The sequence below is a fragment of the Pleurodeles waltl genome, chromosome 6, assembly GCF_031143425.1.
Source record: "Pleurodeles waltl isolate 20211129_DDA chromosome 6, aPleWal1.hap1.20221129, whole genome shotgun sequence".
NCBI lineage: Eukaryota > Metazoa > Chordata > Amphibia > Caudata > Salamandridae > Pleurodeles > Pleurodeles waltl.
Window position 1 is genome coordinate 5,577,492 of NC_090445.1, and position 22,493 is coordinate 5,599,984.

Below are 22,493 nucleotides of genomic sequence, written 5' to 3' on the forward strand. Positions count from 1 at the left end.
TAAGAAGGTCACACCTCACGACAGGCAGTACTGTTACTACTCCGAGATGGAGAGAAGGTCACACCTCACGACAAGCAGTACTGTTACACCTCAGAGACGGTGAGAAGGTCACATCTCACGACAGGCAGTACCGTTACTCCTCAGAGACGGTGAGAAGGTCACACCTCACAACAGACAATACTGTTACTCCTTAGAGAGGGAGAGAAGGTCACACCTCACGACAGGCAGTACTGTTACTCCTCAGAGACGGTGAGAAGGTCACACCTCACGACAGACAATACTGTTACTCCTCAGAGATGTAGAGAAGGTCACACCTCACGACAGGCAGTACTGTTACATCTCAGAGACGGTGAGAAGGTCACACCTCACGACAGACAATACTGTTACTCCTCAGAGATGGAGAGAAGGTCACACCTCACGACAGGCAGTACTGGTAGTCCTCAGAGACGGTGAGAAGGTCACACCTCACGACAGGCAGTACTGTTACTCCTTAGAGACGATAAGAAGGTCACACCTCACGACAGGCAGTACTGTTACTCCTCAGAGATGCAGAGAAGGTCACACCTCACGACAGGCAGTACTGTTACACCTCAGAGACGGTGAGAAGGTCACACCTCACGACAGGCAGTACTGTTACTCCTCAGAGATGGTGAGAAGGTCACACCTCACGACAGGCAATACTGTTACTCCTTAGAGACGGTAAGAAGGTCACACCTCACGACAGGCAGTACTGTTACTCCTTAGAGATGGAGAGAAGGTCACACCTCACGACAGGCAGTACTGTTACTCCTCAGAGACGGTGAGAAGGTCACACCTCACGACAGGCAGTACTGTTACTCCTTAGAGACGGTAAGAAGGTCACACCTCACGACAGGCAGTACTGTTACTCCTCAGAGACGAGAAGGTTACTCCTCCCCTCCCTCTCACCCCTTTACTCACGGCCTTCTTTTCCCCTTTGCCCCACAGGTTTCACACCATGTCCATCATGATAGCGGTGGACATCTTGGGGTGCACCGGCAGTGCGGAGGAGCGGGCCGCCATGCTACACAAGACCATCCAGCTGGCGGCGGAGCTGAAGAGCACCATGGGGAACATGTTTAGCTTCGCTGCAGTGATGATGGCACTGGAGATGGCACAGGTAGGGCGCAGCACTGTCCTCACCTCTGTAACCACCTACCAACCCTGGCACCTCAACAGTTCCCGGCAAGACACCCCCATGAACGTGGACCCAGTGTCACCAGCCGTGCTGCCTCAAGGGTCACAGCATGACACCCCCATGACACTGGGCCTGCTGTGCCCCTGCCCACTGCACCCCATATCTACTGCTATTGCCACCTTGAGGGGACACCTCAGCACCCTCCCCCAATACTGGCCCTGTGTCACCTCCAGGCACTGCACCCTGTATCTACTGCCACCGCCACCCCCACCTGAAGGGGTCGCTGCATGACACCCCATGATACTGGGCCTGGTCAGCCCCTGTCCACTGCACCCCATATCAGCTGCAAGTGCCACCTGGAGGGGTCACCACATGACACCTCATGATACTGGGCCTGGTCAGCCCCTGTCCACTGCACCCCATATCTGCTGCAAGTGCCACCTGGAGGGGTCACCTCATGACACCCCGTGATACTGGACCTGCTCTCTCTCTGCCCACTGTACCTAATCTGCTCTAGTGCCACCATTAGGGGTCACTACATGACACCCCCATTACACTGGGCCTGCTGTGCCCCTGCCCACTGCACCCCATATCTGCTGCTATTGCCACCTTGAGGGGACACCTCAGGACCCTCCCCCAATATTGGCCCTGTGTCACCTCCAGGCACTGCACCCTGTATCTACTGCCACCGCCACCTGAAGGGGTCGCTGCAGGACACCCCATGATACTGGGCCTGCTCAGCCTCCGTCCACTGTACCCCACATCTGCTGCAAGTGCCACCTGGAGGGGTCACCACATGACACCCCATAGTACTGGGCCTGCACAGCCTCCGTCCACTGAACCCCATATCTGCTTCCACTGCTACCTGGAGGGGTCACAACATGACACCCCATGATACTGGGCCTGCTCAGCCCCTGTCCACTGCACCCCATATCCTCTACCACTGCCACCTGGAGGGGTCACCGCATGACACCCCATGATACTGGGCCTGCTCAGCCTCCGTCCACTGTACCCCATATCTGATGCCACTGCCACCTGGAGGCGTCACCGCATGACACCCCATGATACTGCGCCTGCTCCGCCTCCGTCCACTGCACCCCATATCTCCTACTACTGCCACCTGAAGGGGTTGCTGCATGACACCCCATGATACTGGGCCTGCTCAGCCTCTGTCCACTGCACCCCATATCTGCTACCACTGCTACCTGGAAGGGTCACCGCATGACACCCCATGATACTGCGCCTCCTCAGCCTCTGTCCACTGAACCCCATATCTGCTACCACTGCCACCTGGAGGGGTCACCCCATGACACCCCATGATACTGGGCCTGCTCAGCCACTGTTCACTGCACCCCATATCTGCTACCACTGCCACCTGGAGGGGTCACTGCATGACACCCCATGATACTGGGCCTGTTCAGCCTCCCTCTACTGTACCCCATATCTGCTGCCACTGCCACTTGAAGGGGTCACCGCATGACACCCCATGATACTGGGCCTCCCCAGCCCCTGTCCACTGCACCCCATATCTGCTACCACTGCCACCCGGAGGGGTCACCACATGACACCCCATGATACTGGGCCTGCTCAGCCTCCGTCCACTGTACCCTATATCTGCTGCCACTGCCACCTGGAGGGGTCACCACATGACACCCCATTATACTGCGCCTGCCCAGCCTCCGTCCACTGCACCCCATATCTGCTACCACTCCCTCCTCAAGGGGTTGCTGCATGACACCCCATGATACTGGGCCTGCTCAGCCTCCTTCCACTGCACCCCATATCTGCTACCACTGCTACCTGGAGGGGTCACCGGATGACACCCAATGATACCGGGCCTGCTCAGCCTCCCTCCACTGTACCCCATATCTGCTGCCACTTTCACCTGGAGGGGTCACCGCATGACACCCCATGATACTGTGCCTGCTCAGCCACCGTCCACTGCACCCCATATCTGCTACCACTGCTACCTGGAGGGGTCACCGCATGACACCCCATGATACTGGGCCTGCTCAGCCTCCGTCCACTGTACCCATATCTGCTACCACTGCCACCTGGAGGGGTCACCACATGACACCCCATGATACTGGGCCTGCTCAGCCTCTGTCCACTGCACCCCATATCTGCTGCAAGTGCCACCTGGAGGGGTCACCGCATGACACCCCATGATACTGGGCCTGCTCAGCCTCTGTCCACTGCAACCCATATCTGCTACCACTGCCACCTGGAGGGGTCACCACATGACACCCCACGATACTGGGCCTGCTAAGCCGCTGCCCACTGCACCCCATATCAGCTGTAAGTGCCACCTTGAGGGGTCACCGCATGACACCCCATGATACTGGGCCTGCTCAGCCTCTGTCCACTGTACCCCATATCTGCTACCACTGCCACCTGGAGGGGTCACCACAAGACACCCCATGATACTGGGCCTGCTCAGCCTCTGTCCACTGCACCCCATATCAGCTGCAAGTGCCACCTGGAGGGGTCACCACATGACACCCCATGATACTGGGCCTGCTCAGCCTCTGTCCACTGCACCCCATATCAGCTGCAAGTGCCACCTGGAGGGGTCACCACATGACACCCCATGATACTGGGCCTGCTCAGCCTCTGTCCACTGCACCCCATATCTGCTGCCACTTTCACCTGGAGGGGTCACCGCATGACACCCCATGATACTGTGCCTGCTCAGCCACCGTCCACTGCACCCCATATCTGCTACCACTGCTACCTGGAGGGGTCACCGCATGGCACCCCATGATACTGGGCCTGCTCAGCCTCCGTCCACTGTACCCATATCTGCTACCACTACCAACTGGAGGGGTCACCACATGACACCCCATGATACTGGGCCTGCTCAGCCTCTGTCCACTGCACCCCATATCTGCTACCACTGCCACCTGGAGGGGTCACCACATGACACCCCATGATACTGGGCCTGCTCAGCCTCTGTCCACTGCACCCCATATCTGCTGCAAGTGCCACCTGGAGGGGTCACCGCATGACACCCCATGACACTGGGCCTGCTCAGCCTCTGTCCACTGCACCCCATATCTGCTACCACTGCCACCTGGAGGGGTCACCACATGACACCCCATGATACTGGGCCTGCTCAGCCTCTGTCCACTGCACCCCATATCTGCTGCAAGTGCCACCTGGAGGGGTCACCACATGACACTCCACGATACTGGGCCTGCTCAGCCGCTGCCCCCTGCACCACATATCAGCTGTAAGTGCCACCTTGTGGGGTCACCGCATGACAACCCACGATACTGGGCCTGCTCAGCCTCTGTCCACTGCACCCCATATCAGCTGCAAGTGCCACCTGGAGGGGTCACCACATGACACCCCATGATACTGGGCCTGCTCAGCCTCTGTCTACTGCACTCCATATCTGCTGCAAGTGCCACCTGTAGGGGGTCACCGCATGACACCCCATGATACTGGGCCTGCTCAGCCTCCGTCCACTGCACCCCATATCTGCTGCCACCTGGAGGGGTCACCACATGACACCCCATGATACTGGGCCTGCTCAGCCTCTGTCCACTGCACCCCATATCCACCACTAGTGCCACCTAGAGGGGTCACCACAGGACACTCCATGATACTGGGCCTGCTCAGCCTCCGTCCACTGCACCCCATATCAGCTGCAAGTGCCACCTGGAGGGGTCACCGTATGACACTCCATGATACTGGGCCTGCTCAGCCTTTGTCCACTGCACCCATATCTGCTGCAAGTGCCACCTGGAGGGGTCAACACATGACACCCCATGATACTGGGCCTGCTCAGCCTCCGTCCACTGTACCCCATATCTGCTACCACTGCCACCTGGAGGGGTCACCACATGACACCCCATGATACTGGGCCTGCTCAGCCTCTGTCCCCTGCACCCCATATCAGCTGCAAGTGCCACCTGGAGGGGTCACCACATGACACCCCATGATACTGGGCCTGCTCAGCCTCTGTCCACTGCACCCCATATCTGCTGCCACTTTCACCTGGAGGGGTCACCGCATGACACCCCATGATACTGTGCCTGCTCAGCCACCGTCCACTGCACTCCATATCTGCTACCACTGCTACCTGGAGGGGTCACAACATGGCACCCCATGATACTGGGCCTGCTCAGCCTCCGTCCACTGTACCCATATCTGCTACCACTGCCAACTGGAGGGGTCACCACATGACACCCCATGATACCGGGCCTGCTCAGCCTCTGTCCACTGCACCCCATATCTGCTACCACTGCCACCTGGAGGGGTCACCACATGACACCCCATGATACTGGGCCTGCTCAGCCTCTGTCCACTGCACCCCATATCTGCTGCAAGTGCCACCTGGCGGGGTCACCGCATGACACCCCATGACACTGGGCCTGCTCAGCCTCTGTCCACTGCACCCCATATCTGCTACCACTGCCACCTGGAGGGGTCACCACATGACACTCCACGATACTGGGCCTGCTCAGCCGCTGCCACTGCACCCCATATCAGCTGTAAGTGTCACCTTGAGGGGTCACCGCATGACACCCCATGATACTGGGCCTGCACAGCCTCTGTCCACTGCACCCCATATCTGCTACCACTGCTACCTGGAGGGGTCACCGCATGACACCCCATGATACTGGGTCTGCTCAGCCTCTGTCCACTGCACCCCATATCTGCTGCAAGTGCCATCTGGAGGGGTCACCGCATGACACCCCATGATACTGGGCCTGCTCAGCCTCTGTCCACTGCACCCCATATCTGCTGCAAGTGCCACCTGGAGGGGTCACCGCATGACACCCCATGATACTGGGCCTGCTCAGCGTCCGTCCACTGCACCCCATATCTGCTACCACTGCCACCTGGAGGGTTCACCACATGACACCCCATGATACTGGGCCTGCTCAGCCTCTGTCCATTGCAACCCATATCTGCCACTAGTGCCACCTGGAGGGGTCACCACAGGACACCCCATGATACTGGGCCTGCTCAGCCTCCATCCACTGCACCCATATCAGCTGCAAGTGCCACCTGGAGGGGTCACCGCATGACACCCCATGATACTGGGCCTGCTCAGCCTCTGTCCACTGCACCCCATATCTGCTGCAAGTGCCACCTGGAGGGGTCACCGCATGACACCTCATGATACTGGGCCTGCTCAGTCTCAGTCCACTGCACCCCATATCTGCTACCACTGCCACCTGGAGGGGTCACCGCATGACACCCCATGATACTGGGCCTGCTCAGCCTCTGTCCACTGCACCCCATATCTGCCACTAGTGCCACCTGGAGGGGTCACCACATGACACCCCATGATACTGGGCCTGCTCAGCCTCTGTCCACTGCACCCCATATCTGCCACTAGTGCCACCTGGAGGGGTCACCACATGACACCCCATGATACTGGGCCTGCTCAGCCTCTGTCCACTGCACCCCATATCTGCCACTAGTGCCACCTGGAGGGGTCACGACTTGACACCCCCATGACTCTGCGCCTGCTGCATCTGCCACTGGTGTCACCTTTAGGGGTTACCGTATGAAACCCCCAGCTGCTCCCACTGCACCCCATATTTGCTGCTATTGCCACCTTAAGAGGTCATCTCAGGACCCCTCCCCTAATACTGGCCCTGCGCTATCTCCTCGTACTGCACCCTGTATCTGCTGCCCGTGCCATCTGCTGCTAGTGCCACCTGAAGGGGTCACCGCATGACACCCCCATTACGGCGAGCAGCTACATCCAGTCCACTGCATCCCTGTCATCCACAGCACCTCAGAACCATCTCCATCACTGCTAACTGCTGCCCCCTGAACCAGTGGCTATTATTAATGAACTGCACCCTGAATTCCTGCTTCTACCCTCCAGGGTGCCCTAAAGCTACGTCAACTGCAGTGCCCTGCACCCAGCGCCACCCCTGGTCCCTGCTGCCCAAGCAACCCAACCAGCTTTGTTGCTCCTCTCCACCGACTCTTAGTGCCTACTCCAGTGTCCTCCAGTTCCTCCACATTGATTCCTGGCCAAGCCTCCATTTACTTCTTTCATGCATCCTGCACTAATCAGTTCTCTTTCCCGTGCACCCTAATAACCACGTCAGCCTCCCTTGCCCCTGCAAAAACATGAGATCTGTTCTTTGTGCTCTGACCTGAGATCTGATTTCTGTGCAAAAACCTGAGATCTGTTCTTTGTACTCTGACCAGAGATCTGATTTTTGTGCAAAAATCTGAGATCTGTTCTTTGTGATCTGACCTGAGATCTGATTTCTGTGAAGAGACATGAGATCTGATCTCTGTGCTACGTCCTGAGATCAGATCTCTGTAAAGACATGAGATCTGATCTCAGTGCTACGTCCTGAGATCAGATCTCTGTGAAGAGAACTGAGATCTGATCTTTGTGCTCTAACCTGAGATCTGATCTCTCTGAAGAGACCTGAGAACTGATCTCTGTGCTATGTCCTGAGTGTGCTATGTCCTGAAATCTTATCTCTGTGCTATGTCCTGAGATCTGATCTCTGTGCTATGTTCTGAAATCTTATCTCTGTGCTATGTCCTGAGATCTGATCTCTGTGTGATGCTCTGAGATATGTGATCTCTGTGTGATGCTCTGAGATCTGATCTCTGTGTGATGCTCTGAGATCTGATCTCTGTGCGATGCTCTGAGATCTGATCTCTGTGTGATGCTCTGAGATATGTGATCTCCGTGTGATGCTCTGAGATCTGATCTCTGTGCGATGCTCTGAGATCTGATCTCTGTGTGATGCTCTGAGATCTGATCTCTGTGCGATGCTCTGAGATCTGATCTCTGTGCGATGCTCTGAGATCTGATCTCTGTGTGATGCTCTGAGATCTGATCTCTGTGTGATGCTCTGAGATCTGATCTCTGTGCGATGCTCTGAGATCTGATCTCTGTGTGATGTTCTGAGATATGTGATCTCCGTGTGATGCTCTGAGATCTGATCTCTGTGCGATGCTCTGAGATCTGATCTCTGTGTGATGCTCTGAGATCTGATCTCTGTGCGATGCTCTGAGATCTGATCTCTGTGCGATGCTCTGAGATCTGATCTCTGTGCGATGCTCTGAGATCTGATCTCTGTGTGATGCTCTGAGATCTGATCTCTGTGTGATGCTCTGAGATCTGATCTCCGTGCGATGACCTGAGATGTGATCTCTGTGTGACGCTCTGAGATGTGATCTCTGTGCGATGCTCTGAGATGTGATCTCTGTGTGATGCTCTGAGATGTGATCTCTCTGTGATGCTCTGAGATCTGATCTCCGTGAAGATACCTGCCCTGACCTGAGACCTGATCTCTGTGTTGACCATCCTTCCAGATATCCAGGCTGGAGCAGACATGGGTGATTCTGCGTCAGAGGCACACAGAAGGCGCCATCTTGTACGAGAAGAAACTGAAGCCTTTCCTGAAGAGCCTGAACGAGGGAAAAGGTACCTGAGGCGAGCGGGGGGGATTATCCAGCTAATTTACTTTGGGGACCCTAAAGTAGGGGGGGTTGGTGGGTGATCTGCAGCTTTGTTTAAACAGCCCTGCCCCAAGGAAATCAACGATGAGCAGAATGCTATTGTTAAACTGTTCTGGATTACTTTATTGCTCACATTTAAGGCATGTTTTACAAACTACACTGTACTTTCTCACCAAACAAAAATATCCTCATTTAGTGAAAACAACCCAGTCCCTTTCTTGCATAGGGCATTTTACAACACCCCCCCAACACCCCCCCATCCCCCCAAACTCTGCCCCCTTCCGCCCTCGCTATCAACCTCCTCTCTATGTTACAGTCACGTGACATTTGGCCACATGTCAATCCGAGGTTCAGCCTCCAGGGTCGGCATGAGTTGGCTTTTGAAGATGGTAAAGAGTAGGAATTAAGGTTTGTGACATTGTGGCTGCAGATACCTATGCTTCTTCTGCCACCTAGTGTTGGGCTCAGACATTACAATGTGTTTTCCCTGAAATGCGAAGAAGCTTTGAGTCACAAGGTATGTGGCGCCTCTAATATAAAAACTCGTTAGTTCTTTATATAATAATTTATTGGCAAGATGAATTAAAAACAGCCTCCAGCCACAACCGGTAGCGAGCATATCTCCTCACGGCTGTCAGGGGTTAATAAATGCTGGTAGGAACCAAGTGGGAAGACATGGGGAAGAGGGGAGGGATGGAACGGTACATCTGGACAACCTACGGGCAGGCGGGTACAAAACTAAAGGAACGGGGAACCAGAGAATGTACGTTTTATACAAAACATCACTTGTGATAAATTACAACACTTCTTCCACAGAAGACGTTCGTAGAATGTACGAAGGCAATACCCTGTTGGGAGATCAAGTGAGCGTGTAATCGTTGTGCCAGACAGGAACCGCACGAGCCCCAGCTCTGCGATTATTCCCATCATATTTCAATACATCCTTTGGCTTTCCATCCGTACGTGAATACTCCTGGTTTAGATAATGAGGTGTCAATCTGTCCATGCTCCACGTTCTGCCGTCCTCTAATGTTACTACGTGTTTCTTCACCTATTTTTATAGGTTTAGAAAATTTAGATTCACACCCTTGGCGAATGTCTGGTAGTTTAACCATCACCCGATCACCAACATTCCATCTTCCTGACTTGGAACCATGCTTCTGGCCATATCTTTTCTTGTACCCTTCCTGATGTCTTTCGACTTGATTCTCCATTTTATCTCTATGACCCCATTTAGGCTCTCCTCCACCCACCCAGTTGGGGTCAATTTGGTGCCTGGGAACCCCCCTTTGAGTGCTAAGGGTGATACATTGGTAACTGAATTAGGGGTTGTGTGATAGGACCAAATAATTTTTTAAGTGCTTTATCAGGAGGACTCCTTGATATGAGTGCGGTTTAGATACAGTCTTTGATCATGCAGTTGACGCCTTCCACCAACCCATTTGCTCTAGGGCAATACAATGCTGTTTTGTGATGCATGATAGACAACCTTTATAAGAACTCACACATTTCTTCAGAAGTGAATGGGCACTGTTGTCTGTTACTATAGTGCTAGGCACACCTTTTGTCATGAATGAATTGGTTAAGAAATTCACCAGAGATTGACTTGTGATGGTGCTGACTACTCTGGTGGTGATCCAATGAGAGTGATAGTCTACCAGTACCAACATAAATTTACCAGCCCACATGGAAAGTTTTAATGGACCAATAATGTTGAGACTCAGTTTATCCCAAGGTTTAGATGGCACACTCACAGGGGATAGTGGTGCGCCCCTGGTATTCTTGCTTTTGTCGCTCATGGCACAGGTCAAACAATCCTTGACTTGATTTTCCACAATTCTGTCCATGCTCAGGAACCAGTACGTGGCCCTGACTTTGGCCTTGGTTAAGCTTCTACCTAAGTGAGCTTCATGGGCCAAGTCCGTACTCCTGTCCCACAAGCCCTTAGGTGGTACTGTCATTTCCCCTCTCACAACTTTGTCACCAACTTACTTAATTCTTGTCTCACAGCCCAAAAATGTTTTAGATCCTAGTCTAGGTTATTAGACTTTGGGGGCCATCCTTGGACTATCTTTACCTTCTCATTTAAAAGAGTCATGTTGTTTTCCATGCAAGTGTTCCACTCCTCCCTTATAATGCTCGGGATATCAATCATTAATACGGGCTCTTCAGATTTATTTGCATTTTCCTCCTCCTGTACACACGGAAGCCTGGATAGACAATCCACTGTGGAGTTTTTTATACCAGGAACATGTTCATTTTTGAAATTATAACCTTCCATACCTATGAGCCATTTAGCTAATCGAGGAGTAGTGGTCTCCCTCCCCTTAGTTGAAAATATGTAAATCAGAGGCTTATGGTCAGTGCATACAGTAAACGGTAATCCCCAAAGGAAGTATCTACAATGTGAAATAGCCCAAGTACATGCAAGAGCCTCACGCTCTACTGTGGAGTAATTACATTCCGCATCTCTTAATGCTCTGGAAGTAAACTCTATGATTTTTTTCTCGCCTTCCACCATTTGAATTATTGATGCTCCAGTTCCTTTCCCACTGGTGTCAGTAGTTATGATGGTGTCACGTCTTGTGTCAAAATGTCCCAAGGAAGGGGTACTAACAATGGCTTTCTTGATAGACTCAAAGCATTCATGGCATTCCCCATCCCATTTGAAATTAGTACCTTTTTTTAAGGGGGCTCTTAATGGTGCGGAAATATCTGCAAAATTCTTGATGAATTTCAACTAACCCTAAAAAAGATTTTAATTCCTCCTTATTTATTGGAGGAGGAGCCTCTTTTACAGCGTTGACTAAATCAATTTTAGGGTTAATTCCATGCTTGGAAGTCGTATGTCCTAGGTAATCTACTGACTGGACTCCCAACTGGCATTTGTCTTTTCTCACGGTTAGACCTGCTTTTTCGAGTGCTGACAGAACTTCTCTAACTGAGTTGTCATGCTTGGTTGTAGAATTGCCATATATAAATATGTCATCTTGGAAGCATAAAACATTCTTTATCCCCTCAAAAGCTTTTTGCATAACTCTCTGGAACATTGCAGCCACCGAAGCAAGACCGAATGGCATTCTACAGAACCTGTACGCTCCGAAGGGAGTTATAAATGAGGTTAAGGATTCGGAATCTTTGTGTAATTCTATTTGGTGGTATGCAGAGGAGAGATCGATTATGCTAAAATGGTTTGCACCTACGGGCAGGCGTGTACAAAATGAAAGGAACGGGGAAATAGAGAATGTACATTTTATGCAAAACATTTCTTTTGATAAATTACAACAGCCTCCCTTAGAGTTACAATGCGCCTGGGCACCGACTCCGCTCTTAGATTGTTTTTTTTCCACCATTGGGTTTGGACGTGTTCCGTAACGGCTCTGAGGTCGAGCGCTCCCTGGTCCTCTCGCAGACAGAGGGCCTGATTCAGAACTTGAAGACAGATTACTCTGTCACAACAGTGACAGATATCCAGACCGCCAAAATCGAAATCACATTGGATATAATGGAATTTCAATTTCGGCGGACAGGATATTCATCACCGTTGTGACACAGTAACCCGTTCACTGAGTTCTAAATCAGGACCATATTCTCTGGCAACATTTGACATCCAAGATAGGAGAACAATCCTTCTGTTTCTGTGATAATTAGACAACTATCGTAAACAACCAGAAAAGAGCCTCTGCTGTGCTGTGGTACACACACAAGATTCAGAATCAAGGCCTCCAACGAGTCCTTCTTCTCTCTGACATAGCAACTTAGAGAATTTGGGTAAACACAGAGCAAATTTGCCCACAGTCCAATGCCAAGTATCCATGGACTGACCACCAGAGTGTCTGTAATCTCTGCCTCTTCCATGAGTACAATAAGTCCACCATGTCTAACAAATTAGCAGTAAAGGTTTATTGAATTAAGAAAACCATGTGAATGCAACTCTGTTAGCAGAGTAAACCCAATGACTGGATTAGGCACAGCAGAGTGTGAGACTACCGGCTCATCAGGACCTGCTCTTGACACAAAGGGATCAGGTGTATCACCCAGAACCTGGTACCATCAGAATGGTGTTGGGGCTCCCGAAGACAGGGTCTGATCATCTTGAGTTGTCACAAAGGTCAATGGAAGTGCTCAAAGAAGCCAGAAGAACTACAACAAGAAGGTTGTACACAGCCAAATGTAGCAGGTTCACGCTCTGGTACAACAGACAAAAGACACAAAGATAGCGGAGCACAAGAGACGACCGTTGTCAAGTACATCACAAACCTTCTAGAGAAGGGACTGTCTTATGCCTCACTTAAGGTACATTTGTCGGCCACAGTGGTGTATTAAGAGGAGTTACAGGAAGACGTTTCTTAAGTACACCAGTAGTCAAACAGTTTCTAGAAAGGGTGAAAACAACAGCCCACCAAGGGTAGCCCCCACACCTTTGTGAAACTTAAATCTGGGACCCACACAGTACTGCATGACTCAAATACTTAACCTTTGAGACAGCTTTCCTTAGACATCACATCCTGACGAAGAGCGCTCGAACTACAAGCTCTCACCGTGCAAGAGCCTTCCTTAAAAACCACAAGGATCGAGTAGTGATGAGGACAACTCAAACATTTATTCTTGAAGCCATGTCACACTTCCATGTCAACCAAGCTATCCAGCTACTAGTGTTTTTCCTAAAAATGAAATTTAACTGGGAATGGCCCTTCGTACGCTGGATGCTAGGAAGCCAGTGATGTACTATTTACAAGAAACAAAGCAATGTAGAAAGGGAAACCCTTCATTCGTCTCCTTTGCAACAGCTAGCAAAGGTTCACTTGTAACTAAGGGCCAGATGTAGCAATTTCCGTATTTGCGATTCGGAAATTGCGAGTCGGTGCGACTCGCAATTTCCGAATCGCAAATGCGGATGCAGAACGGTGTCTCAGACACCGTCTGCGATTCGCTATGGGGTCGCAAAGACCCACCTCATTGATATTAATGAGGTGGGTCGCATTTTGCGACCCCATAGCGAGTCCCTGCACTCACAGGGATGGTGGCCTGCTGAAGACAGCAGACCTCCATGTCAGTGACTGCTTTTTAAATAAAGCAGTTTTTTATTTTTATTTTGCAGCCCGTTTTCCTTAAAGGAAGACGAGTTGCAAAATAAAAAAAATAACAAAACCATTTGGTTTAATTTTTTCAGAGTAGGCAGTGGTCCATTGGACCACTGCCTGCTCTGAAAAACACCTTTTTGGCAACATTCACAAAGGGGAAGGGGTCCCAAGGGGACCCCTTCCCTTTTGTGGATGAGTTACACCAGTGTGACACTGGTGCTAACTGCGAATTGCTTTGCGGCCGCGTTCGCGGTCACAAAGCAATTTGGCATCGCGATGCGAGTCGCAAATAGGAAGGGGACACCCCTTCCTATTTGCGAGTCGCATTCACATTTTGCGAGTCGGTACTGACTCGCAAAATGTGAATGTGCATAGCGATGAGCATTTTGCGTGGCGCAAACTGCGATTTTCGCAGTTTGCACCATGCAAAATGCTTGCTACATCTGGACCTAAGGGAGCTATCACGAGATGGATAATTCAGGCGATCCGTATATAATTCAAGAGAGCAGGAGTAGAATTAGGGGAGAAACAAAGAGTGCACTCAACAAGGAAAAAAGAGAAACACTAGCTGTCATTGCCAATGTGTTGGTTAGTGACATTTGCAAGGCAGCCACATGGTCTTCCGTACACACATTCACCAGACACGACTCTGTGGATATTCAAGCTAACAAAGCTCCCAAAGAAAGGAAATAAAACTACAGAACGTATGGACAGCATGTAAATCCGGAAAAGATTCACGCTACAAAACAAAACGGTTACCTACCTATAGCAGTAGTTTTGCAGCACGAAGAATTCTCTGGATTTGCACACAAGTCTCCCACATCCCTGACAAATGATGTGATTTGGACCATAAATAGAGGGATCTCTGGGAAGTCAAACAAAGATAGCAAATTACTGCGGAGAAATTAATCTGAAGATGGCGACCCAGGGCACAAATCTGGCGTTACTGAAGGATGGATATGGTACCAATTAGCGTCAAAATGAGCCACATTCTTACCCAAAAAAATAAAAAACATTCTCAATCCATCCGCTAGATGGAGAAACAATGCACAGCATGTGAATACAAAAAAATACTCAAGCTGTAAAAACTAATACTACAGCTAAGCAAGCATTTCAGCACCCAGCTGCCATATTGGGTAGCCCTGCATAATCCCACCTGCTACTTTCACCCTCCTATCGTGCCCACTGCTCGTCGTTCATCAGTTCAGTACCTCACTCCTGGTTGGGCACTTTCTTTACTTAAATCTGTTGTATGAGCTTATAGTACTAGGCACAAATAATCTTTGAAAATTGATAAATGACCCAATAAACAGAAGAAGATGCAGGGAAATAACATGGACCCTGAAATACAAAATCTACAGGGATGTTAATCGTCGCAGTTTCCCAGTGATTTTAAACATGCGATATAAATGATCTTAAGTGTTAAAGTATTTGCAGTAGTTTCAATATTAATGTGTCTGAACAGCTCTTTCAAGCGGAACCACCTCTTTTCCTCGGAGAATGAAAGTTACAGACTTAGGGCCTGATTTAGAGTCTGGCGGAGGGGTAACTCTGTCACAACGGTGACGGATATCACGTCTGCTGAAATATAAGTCCCATTATATCCTATAAGATTTAGATGTCGGCAGACGGAATATCCATCACGTTGTGACAGAGTCGCCTGTCTGCCGAAATGTAAATCAAGCCTTTATTCTACTAAAGACGCATTCTGGTACCTCGTACTCTTCGAGTCGGGTCCCATCTCACTTCTTCCATCCATGTGAACAAGGGCCGCGTTCCTTTCCAGCTTCCTGTTTCCCTTGACTCCCGCTCTCTCCCCTGGTGCAACCTGCTCTCTCCCCTCCACTGAGACTGCGCTCTTCTTTCTCTCACTCGCCACCTCCCACCTCTTTAAACTGATCCTTTTCAACCTGTCTTTTGCTTTCGGCTTCATGAATTACCCTTTTTTCCCCACTTCCTGGTTTTTATCGTCCTTTCCCCATCCCTCTTTCTCAGAATTTGGCATCAATCATTCCCCCACTTTCTATCCCAAGATTTGCTGACCCCAAAGGCTGTTTCGCTTCTTTTCTCTGTCTACAATTCTCTCCTGGTCTTTCATGCCATTCTACACTGATGAACCCCCATATGTTTCTGTTCCTTTCTGACTTCGCTCGCTCCTCAAGCCCCAGGCACGCCCCCTTCCATCGCTACACACCTCTGTCTCCTGCTACCCTTCTGCCTCGAATGGGAGCTCTCTCGTTCACTTCACCTTACTTCGGGCAATCCTTAAATAGTTTTCTTTACTACAATTCCCCCTACAACCCTCACTGCCCCATATGTGCTATTTATTTAAAGTAGTATATAGCAAGGATCATGTAAGATTTGTAAAGCGCATTTATCATCTGTGAGGGTATCAAGGCGCTGAGGATGCTGCGTGTCTCCTCATTCGAACAGCCAGGTCGTGAGGCCTCTTCTGAATGTTTGGATGGTGGGAGACGTTGTTAGGTGGACAGGGAGGTTTTTGAGGCTTTCGCTGAGAAGTAGGAGAAGGTGTCCTCTGTAGGTGCTGCTGCGGATGCGGAGGGTGTTATCAGGGAGAGAGAGGAGGAGCGCAGGTGTCAGTAGAGAAATCACACATCAAATAAAAAGGTAAATACCAATGCAATACAATGTCTTACAGCACATCCTCTGTGAACCACTTTGGTGAAAACTCTGCTTGAGATGGGCAGAAGGTGGTAGAAAGGCCCACACTCCAGAAAAGGTGACCTGGTCTAATGTTTAGGGATATCTCATTCACACCACAGACATCATCTGCTCTTGGGTTCTTGTCTCCCGTCTCTTCGTCTACTCTCCCGAAAGTTCACTTTCTCCCAGGTGTTTTTCTGCTCCCAGAATCTGTGCTGATTTCAGAGTCCTCAGCCAATAGCAACGAGAATAATGTAGTTCCAAACAAGCGGGGCATATTTATGAGCCCCTTGCGCTGCTGGAGCACCACTTTTTGTGACGCTCCAGCGGCGCAAACTACAAAATCATATCTGTGAGGCCACTGTGCGTGGCTCTTACTGGCATCAAAGATATGGAGTAAGACAAGGCCGCACAGATCGTTGCATTGCCTTACTCTGTGCCTGGGAGGCGTGCCATGGGCGTAGAGTCGGTGTTCCAATGCAACACACATGGATTTTCACACTTCCCCAGATAAAAAAAAAAAAACATCCTAACCTTGAGATGTGTCAAAACATTACGCCTCCCAAGGTGAGGCTTAACAAGGAGAAATTACTTTATTTCTCCTCATTTTTTCCTCTTTCCATGTGCGTTGCATTCTGGGGCACGCATAGAAAGAGGAAACGCCTCCAAGGATTGTTTTTGCGCAGGAAGGTGTCCCTTCCTGCAGATAAACAATCCTGCCAAAGGGTTGCTGCGTTCATGCTAGGCTGCCGAAATGACGCAAGTGCAGGGGAAAAGGACATGAATGCACCGTATTGGATAAATACAGTGCATTCCTGCCCTTTCGCTGCCCTACGTCAAATCCCCATAAATGAGTGCCAAGTGTTGTTTTCTCTCTCTCATTATGGTCCCGACACTGACATTATCTGCTTCTGCTTGCTTCCAGAAGGCTCCCCGCTGACCAACACGACTTTCCCACACATTGTGCCACTCATCATGCTCTTGGAACGAGATTCCGTGTTGTCCGATGGTGCAGAGCCCTGGGAGAGTATCGACGGCGGCGTGGAAGTGGTGATGGCGCATCTGGAGGCCGCACGCATGGTTGCCCATCATGGTGGGCTCTACCGCACCAACGCCGAGATGAAGCTACAAGGTAGGTTGCTCTGCATCACCCGTGCATGTCCCCAAGACTGAGCCTTCCTAGATGATTCACTGGCAGCACGAGAGATCCACCCAGCTGCACAGAGAACCACTGTGGTACACAACACTACACAGCAACGTTGCAGCGGATTGCAACTGAGCATTGGGATCACACAAACCCACATACGGCATTCCAAGTCCCATTGGCACACACCCTGCTTGGGCATAAAAGATCCACACAGTGTAGGAGGAGTGAGTGGATGTGGAAATTCCGCACAGAGGCATCGTGATTATCCGCACATCACATACACCACCAGAAGCTGTGCAGTGCACAAAGGCAGCATAACTGCCCATGAAATCTCTACACAGATTCATGCAACTAGCCATGAAAACTCTATGTAGAATCACACAACTGGCCATTAAAACTCTACGTATAATCACAGAACTAGCCAGGAAACCTCTACATAGAATCACACAACTGTTCATGAAACCTCTACATAGAATCACACAACTGGCCATTAAAACTCTACATAGAATTACACAACTGGCCATCAAAACTCTACATAGAATCACACAACTGGCCATGAAAACTCTACATAGAATCACAGAACTAGCCAGGAAACCTCTACATAGAATCACACAACTGGTCATGAAACCTTTACATAGAATCACAAAAACTGGCCATGAAAACTCTGCATAGAATCACTCAACTGGTCATGAAACCTCTACATAGAATCACACAACTGGCCATGAAAACTCTACATAGAATCACTCAACTGGTCATGAAAACTCTACATAGAATCACACAACTGGCCATGAAAACTCTACATAGAATCACACAACTGGCCATTAAAACTCTACATAGAATTACACAACTGGCCATGAAAACTCTACGTAGAATCACACAACTGGCCATTAAACCTCTACATAATCACAGAACTAGCCATGAAACCTCTACATAGAATCACAGAACTGATCATGAAACCTCTACATAGAATCACACAACTAGCCATTAACTATCTACATAGAATTACACAACTGGCCATTAAAACTCTACATAGAATCACACAACTGGCCATGAAAACTCTACATAGAATCACAGAACTAGCCAGGAAACCTCTATATAGAATCACCCAACTGGTCATGAAACTTCTACATAGAATCACACAACTGGCCATGAAACCTCTACATAGAATCACACAACTGGCCATGAAAACTCTACATAGAATCACTCAACTGGTCATGAAAACTCTACATAGAATCGCACAACTGGTCATGAAAACTCTACATAGAATCACACAACTGGTCATGAAAACTCTACCTAGAATCACAAAACTGGCCATGAAACCTCTACATAGAATCACACAACTGGCCATGAAAGCTCTACATAGGAGTGGGTGGATGTGGAAATTCCGCACAGAGGCATTGTGATTATCCGCACATCACAGACACCACCAGAAGCTGTGCAGTGCACAAACGCAACATAACTGGCCATGAAATCTCTACACAGATTCATGCAACTAGCCATGGAAACTCTACGTAGAATCACACAACTGGCCATTAAAACTCTACATATAATCACAGAACTAGCCAGGAAACCTCTACATAGAATCACACAACTGGTCATGAAACCTCTACATAGAATCACACAACTGGCCATTAAAACTCTACATAGAATTACACAACTGGCCATCAAAACTCTACATAGAATCACACAACTGGCCATGAAAACTCTACATAGAATCACAGAACTAGCCAGGAAACCTCTACATAGAATCACACAACTGGTCATGAAACCTCTACTTAGAATCACACAACTGGCCATGAAAACTCTACATAGAATCACTCAACTGGTCATGAAACCTCTACATAGAATCACACAACTGGCCATGAAAACTCTACATAGAATCACTCAACTGGTCATGAAAACTCTACATAGAATCACACAACTGGCCATGAAAACTCTACATAGAATCACACAACTGGCCATTAAAACTCTACATAGAATTACACAACTGGCCATGAAAACTCTACGTAGAATCACACAACTGGCCATTAAAACTCTACATATAATCACAGAACTAGCCATGAAACCTCTATATAGAATCACACAACTGATCATGAAACCTCTACATAGAATCACACAACTAGCCATTAACTATCTACATAGAATTACACAACTGGCCATTAAAACTCTACATAGAATCACACAACTGGCCATGAAAACTCTACATAGAATCACAGAACTAGCCAGGAAACCTCTATATAGAATCACCCAACTGGTCATGAAACATCTACATAGAATCACACAACTGGCCATGAAACCTCTACATAGAATCACACAACTGGCCATGAAAACTCTACATAGAATCACTCAACTGGTCATGAAAACTCTACATAGAATCGCACAACTGGTCATGAAAACTCTACATACAATCACACAACTGGTCATGAAAACTCTGCCTAGAATCACAAAATTGGCCATGAAACCTCTACATAGAATCACACAACTGGCCATGAAAGCTCTACATAGGAGTGGGTGGATGTGGAAATTCCGCACAGAGGCATTGTGATTATCCGCACATCACAGACACCACCAGAAGCTGTGCAGTGCACAAACGCAACATAACTGGCCATGAAATCTCTACACAGATTCATGCAACTAGCCATGAAAACTCTAAGTAGAATCACACAACTGACCATTAAAACTCTACATATAATCACAGAACTAGACAGGAAACCTCTACATAGAATCACACAACTGGTCATGAAACCTCTACATAGAATCGCACAACTGGCCATTAAAACTCTACATAGAATTACACAACTAGCCATTAAAACTCTACATAGAATCACACAACTGGCCATGAAAACTCTATATAGAATCACAGAACTGGCCAGGAAACCTCTACAAAGAATCACACAACTGGTCATGAAACCTCTACATAGAATCACACAACTGGCCATGAAAACTCTACATAGAATCACTCAACTGGTCATGAAACCTCTACATAGAATCACACAACTGGCCATGAAAACTCTACATAGAATCACTCAACTGGCCATGAAAACTCTACATAAAATCACACAACTGGCCATGAAAACTCTACAGAGAATCACACAACTGGTCATGAAAACTCTACATAGAATCACACAACTGGCCATGAAAACCCTACATACAATCACGCAACTGGCCATGAAAACTCTACATTGAATCACATAACTGGCCATGAAAACTCTAGATAGAATCACACAACTGATCATGAAAACTCTACCTAGAATCACAAAACTGTCCATGAAAGCTCTACATAGGAGTGGGTGGATGTGGAAATTCCGCACAGAGGCATTGTGATTATCCGCACATCACAGACTCCACCAGAAGCTGTGCAGTGCACAAAGGCAGCATAACTGGCCGTGAAATCTCTACACAGATTCATGCACATAGCCATGAAAACTCTAAGTAGAATCACACAACTGACCATTAAAACTCTACATATAATCACAGAACTAGACAGGAAACCTCTACATAGAATCACACAACTGGTCATGAAACCTCTACATAGAATCGCACAACTGGCCATTAAAACTCTACATAGAATTACACAACTAGCCATTAAAACTCTACATAGAATCACACAACTGGCCATGAAAACTCTATATAGAATCACAGAACTGGCCAAGAAACCTCTACAAAGAATCACACAACTGGTCATGAAACCTCTACATAGAATCACACAACTGGCCATGAAAACTCTACATAGAATCACTCAACTGGTCATGAAACCTCTACATAGAATCACACAACTGGCCATGAAAACTCTACATAGAATCACTCAACTGGCCATGAAAACTCTACATAAAATCACACAACTGGCCATGAAAACTCTACAGAGAATCACACAACTGGTCATGAAAACTCTACATAGAATCACACAACTGGCCATGAAAACCCTATATACAATCACACAACTGGCCATGAAAACTCTACATTGAATCACATAACTGGCCATGAAAACTCTAGATAGAATCACACAACTGGTCATGAAAACTCTACCTAGAATCACAAAACTGTCCATGAAAGCTCTACATAGGAGTGGGTGGATGTGGAAATTCCGCACAGAGGCATTGTGATTATCCGCACATCACAGACTCCACCAGAAGCTGTGCAGTGCACAAAGGCAGCATAACTGGCCGTGAAATCTCTACACAGATTCATGCACATAGCCATGAAAACTCTACGTAGAATCACACAACTGGCCATTAAAACTCTACATATAATCACAGAACTAGCCAGGAAACCTCTACATAGAATCACACAACTGGTCATGAAACCTCTACATAGAATCACACAACTGGCCATTAAAACTCTACATAGAATTACACAACTGGCCATTAAAACTCTATATAGAATCACACAACTGGCCATTAAAACTCTACATAGAATCACAGAACTAGCCAGTAAACCTCTACATACAATCACACAACTGGTCATGAAACCTCTACATAGAATCACACAACTGGCCATTAAAACTCTACATAGAATTACACAACTGGCCATTAAAACTCTATATAGAATCACACAACTGGCCATTAAAACTCTAAATAGAATCACAGAACTAGCCAGGAAACCTCTACATAGAATCACACAACTGGCCATTAAAACTCTACATAGAATTACACAACTGGCCATCAAAACTCTACATAGAATCACACAACTGGCCATGAAAACTCTACATAGAATCACAGAACTAGCCAGGAAACCTCTACATAGAATCACACAACTGGTCATGAAACCTCTACATAGAATCACAAAAACTGGCCATGAAAACTCTGCATAGAATCACTCAACTGGTCATGAAACCTCTACATAGAATCACACAACTGGCCATGAAAACTCTACATAGAATCACTCAACTGGTCATGAAAACTCTACATAGAATCACACAACTGGTCATGAAACCTCTATATAGAATCACCCAACTGGTCATGAAACTTCTACATAGAATCACACA

At 48.4% G+C, this 22,493-nt stretch overlaps 1 protein-coding gene across 3 annotated transcripts in view; it reads left to right on the plus strand.

The window, feature by feature from the left end:
• Positions 1-22,493, plus strand: part of SH2D3C (SH2 domain containing 3C) — a 259,019-nt gene that overhangs the window by 213,881 nt on the left and 22,645 nt on the right. For all 3 annotated transcript variants that reach the window (XM_069236960.1, XM_069236959.1, XM_069236958.1), the window contains 3 exons: positions 967-1,138; positions 8,468-8,579; positions 17,288-17,494. In XM_069236960.1, coding sequence (XP_069093061.1) covers positions 967-1,138; positions 8,468-8,579; positions 17,288-17,494 — 491 coding nt within the window. The remainder of the gene's footprint in view (positions 1-966; positions 1,139-8,467; positions 8,580-17,287; positions 17,495-22,493) is intronic.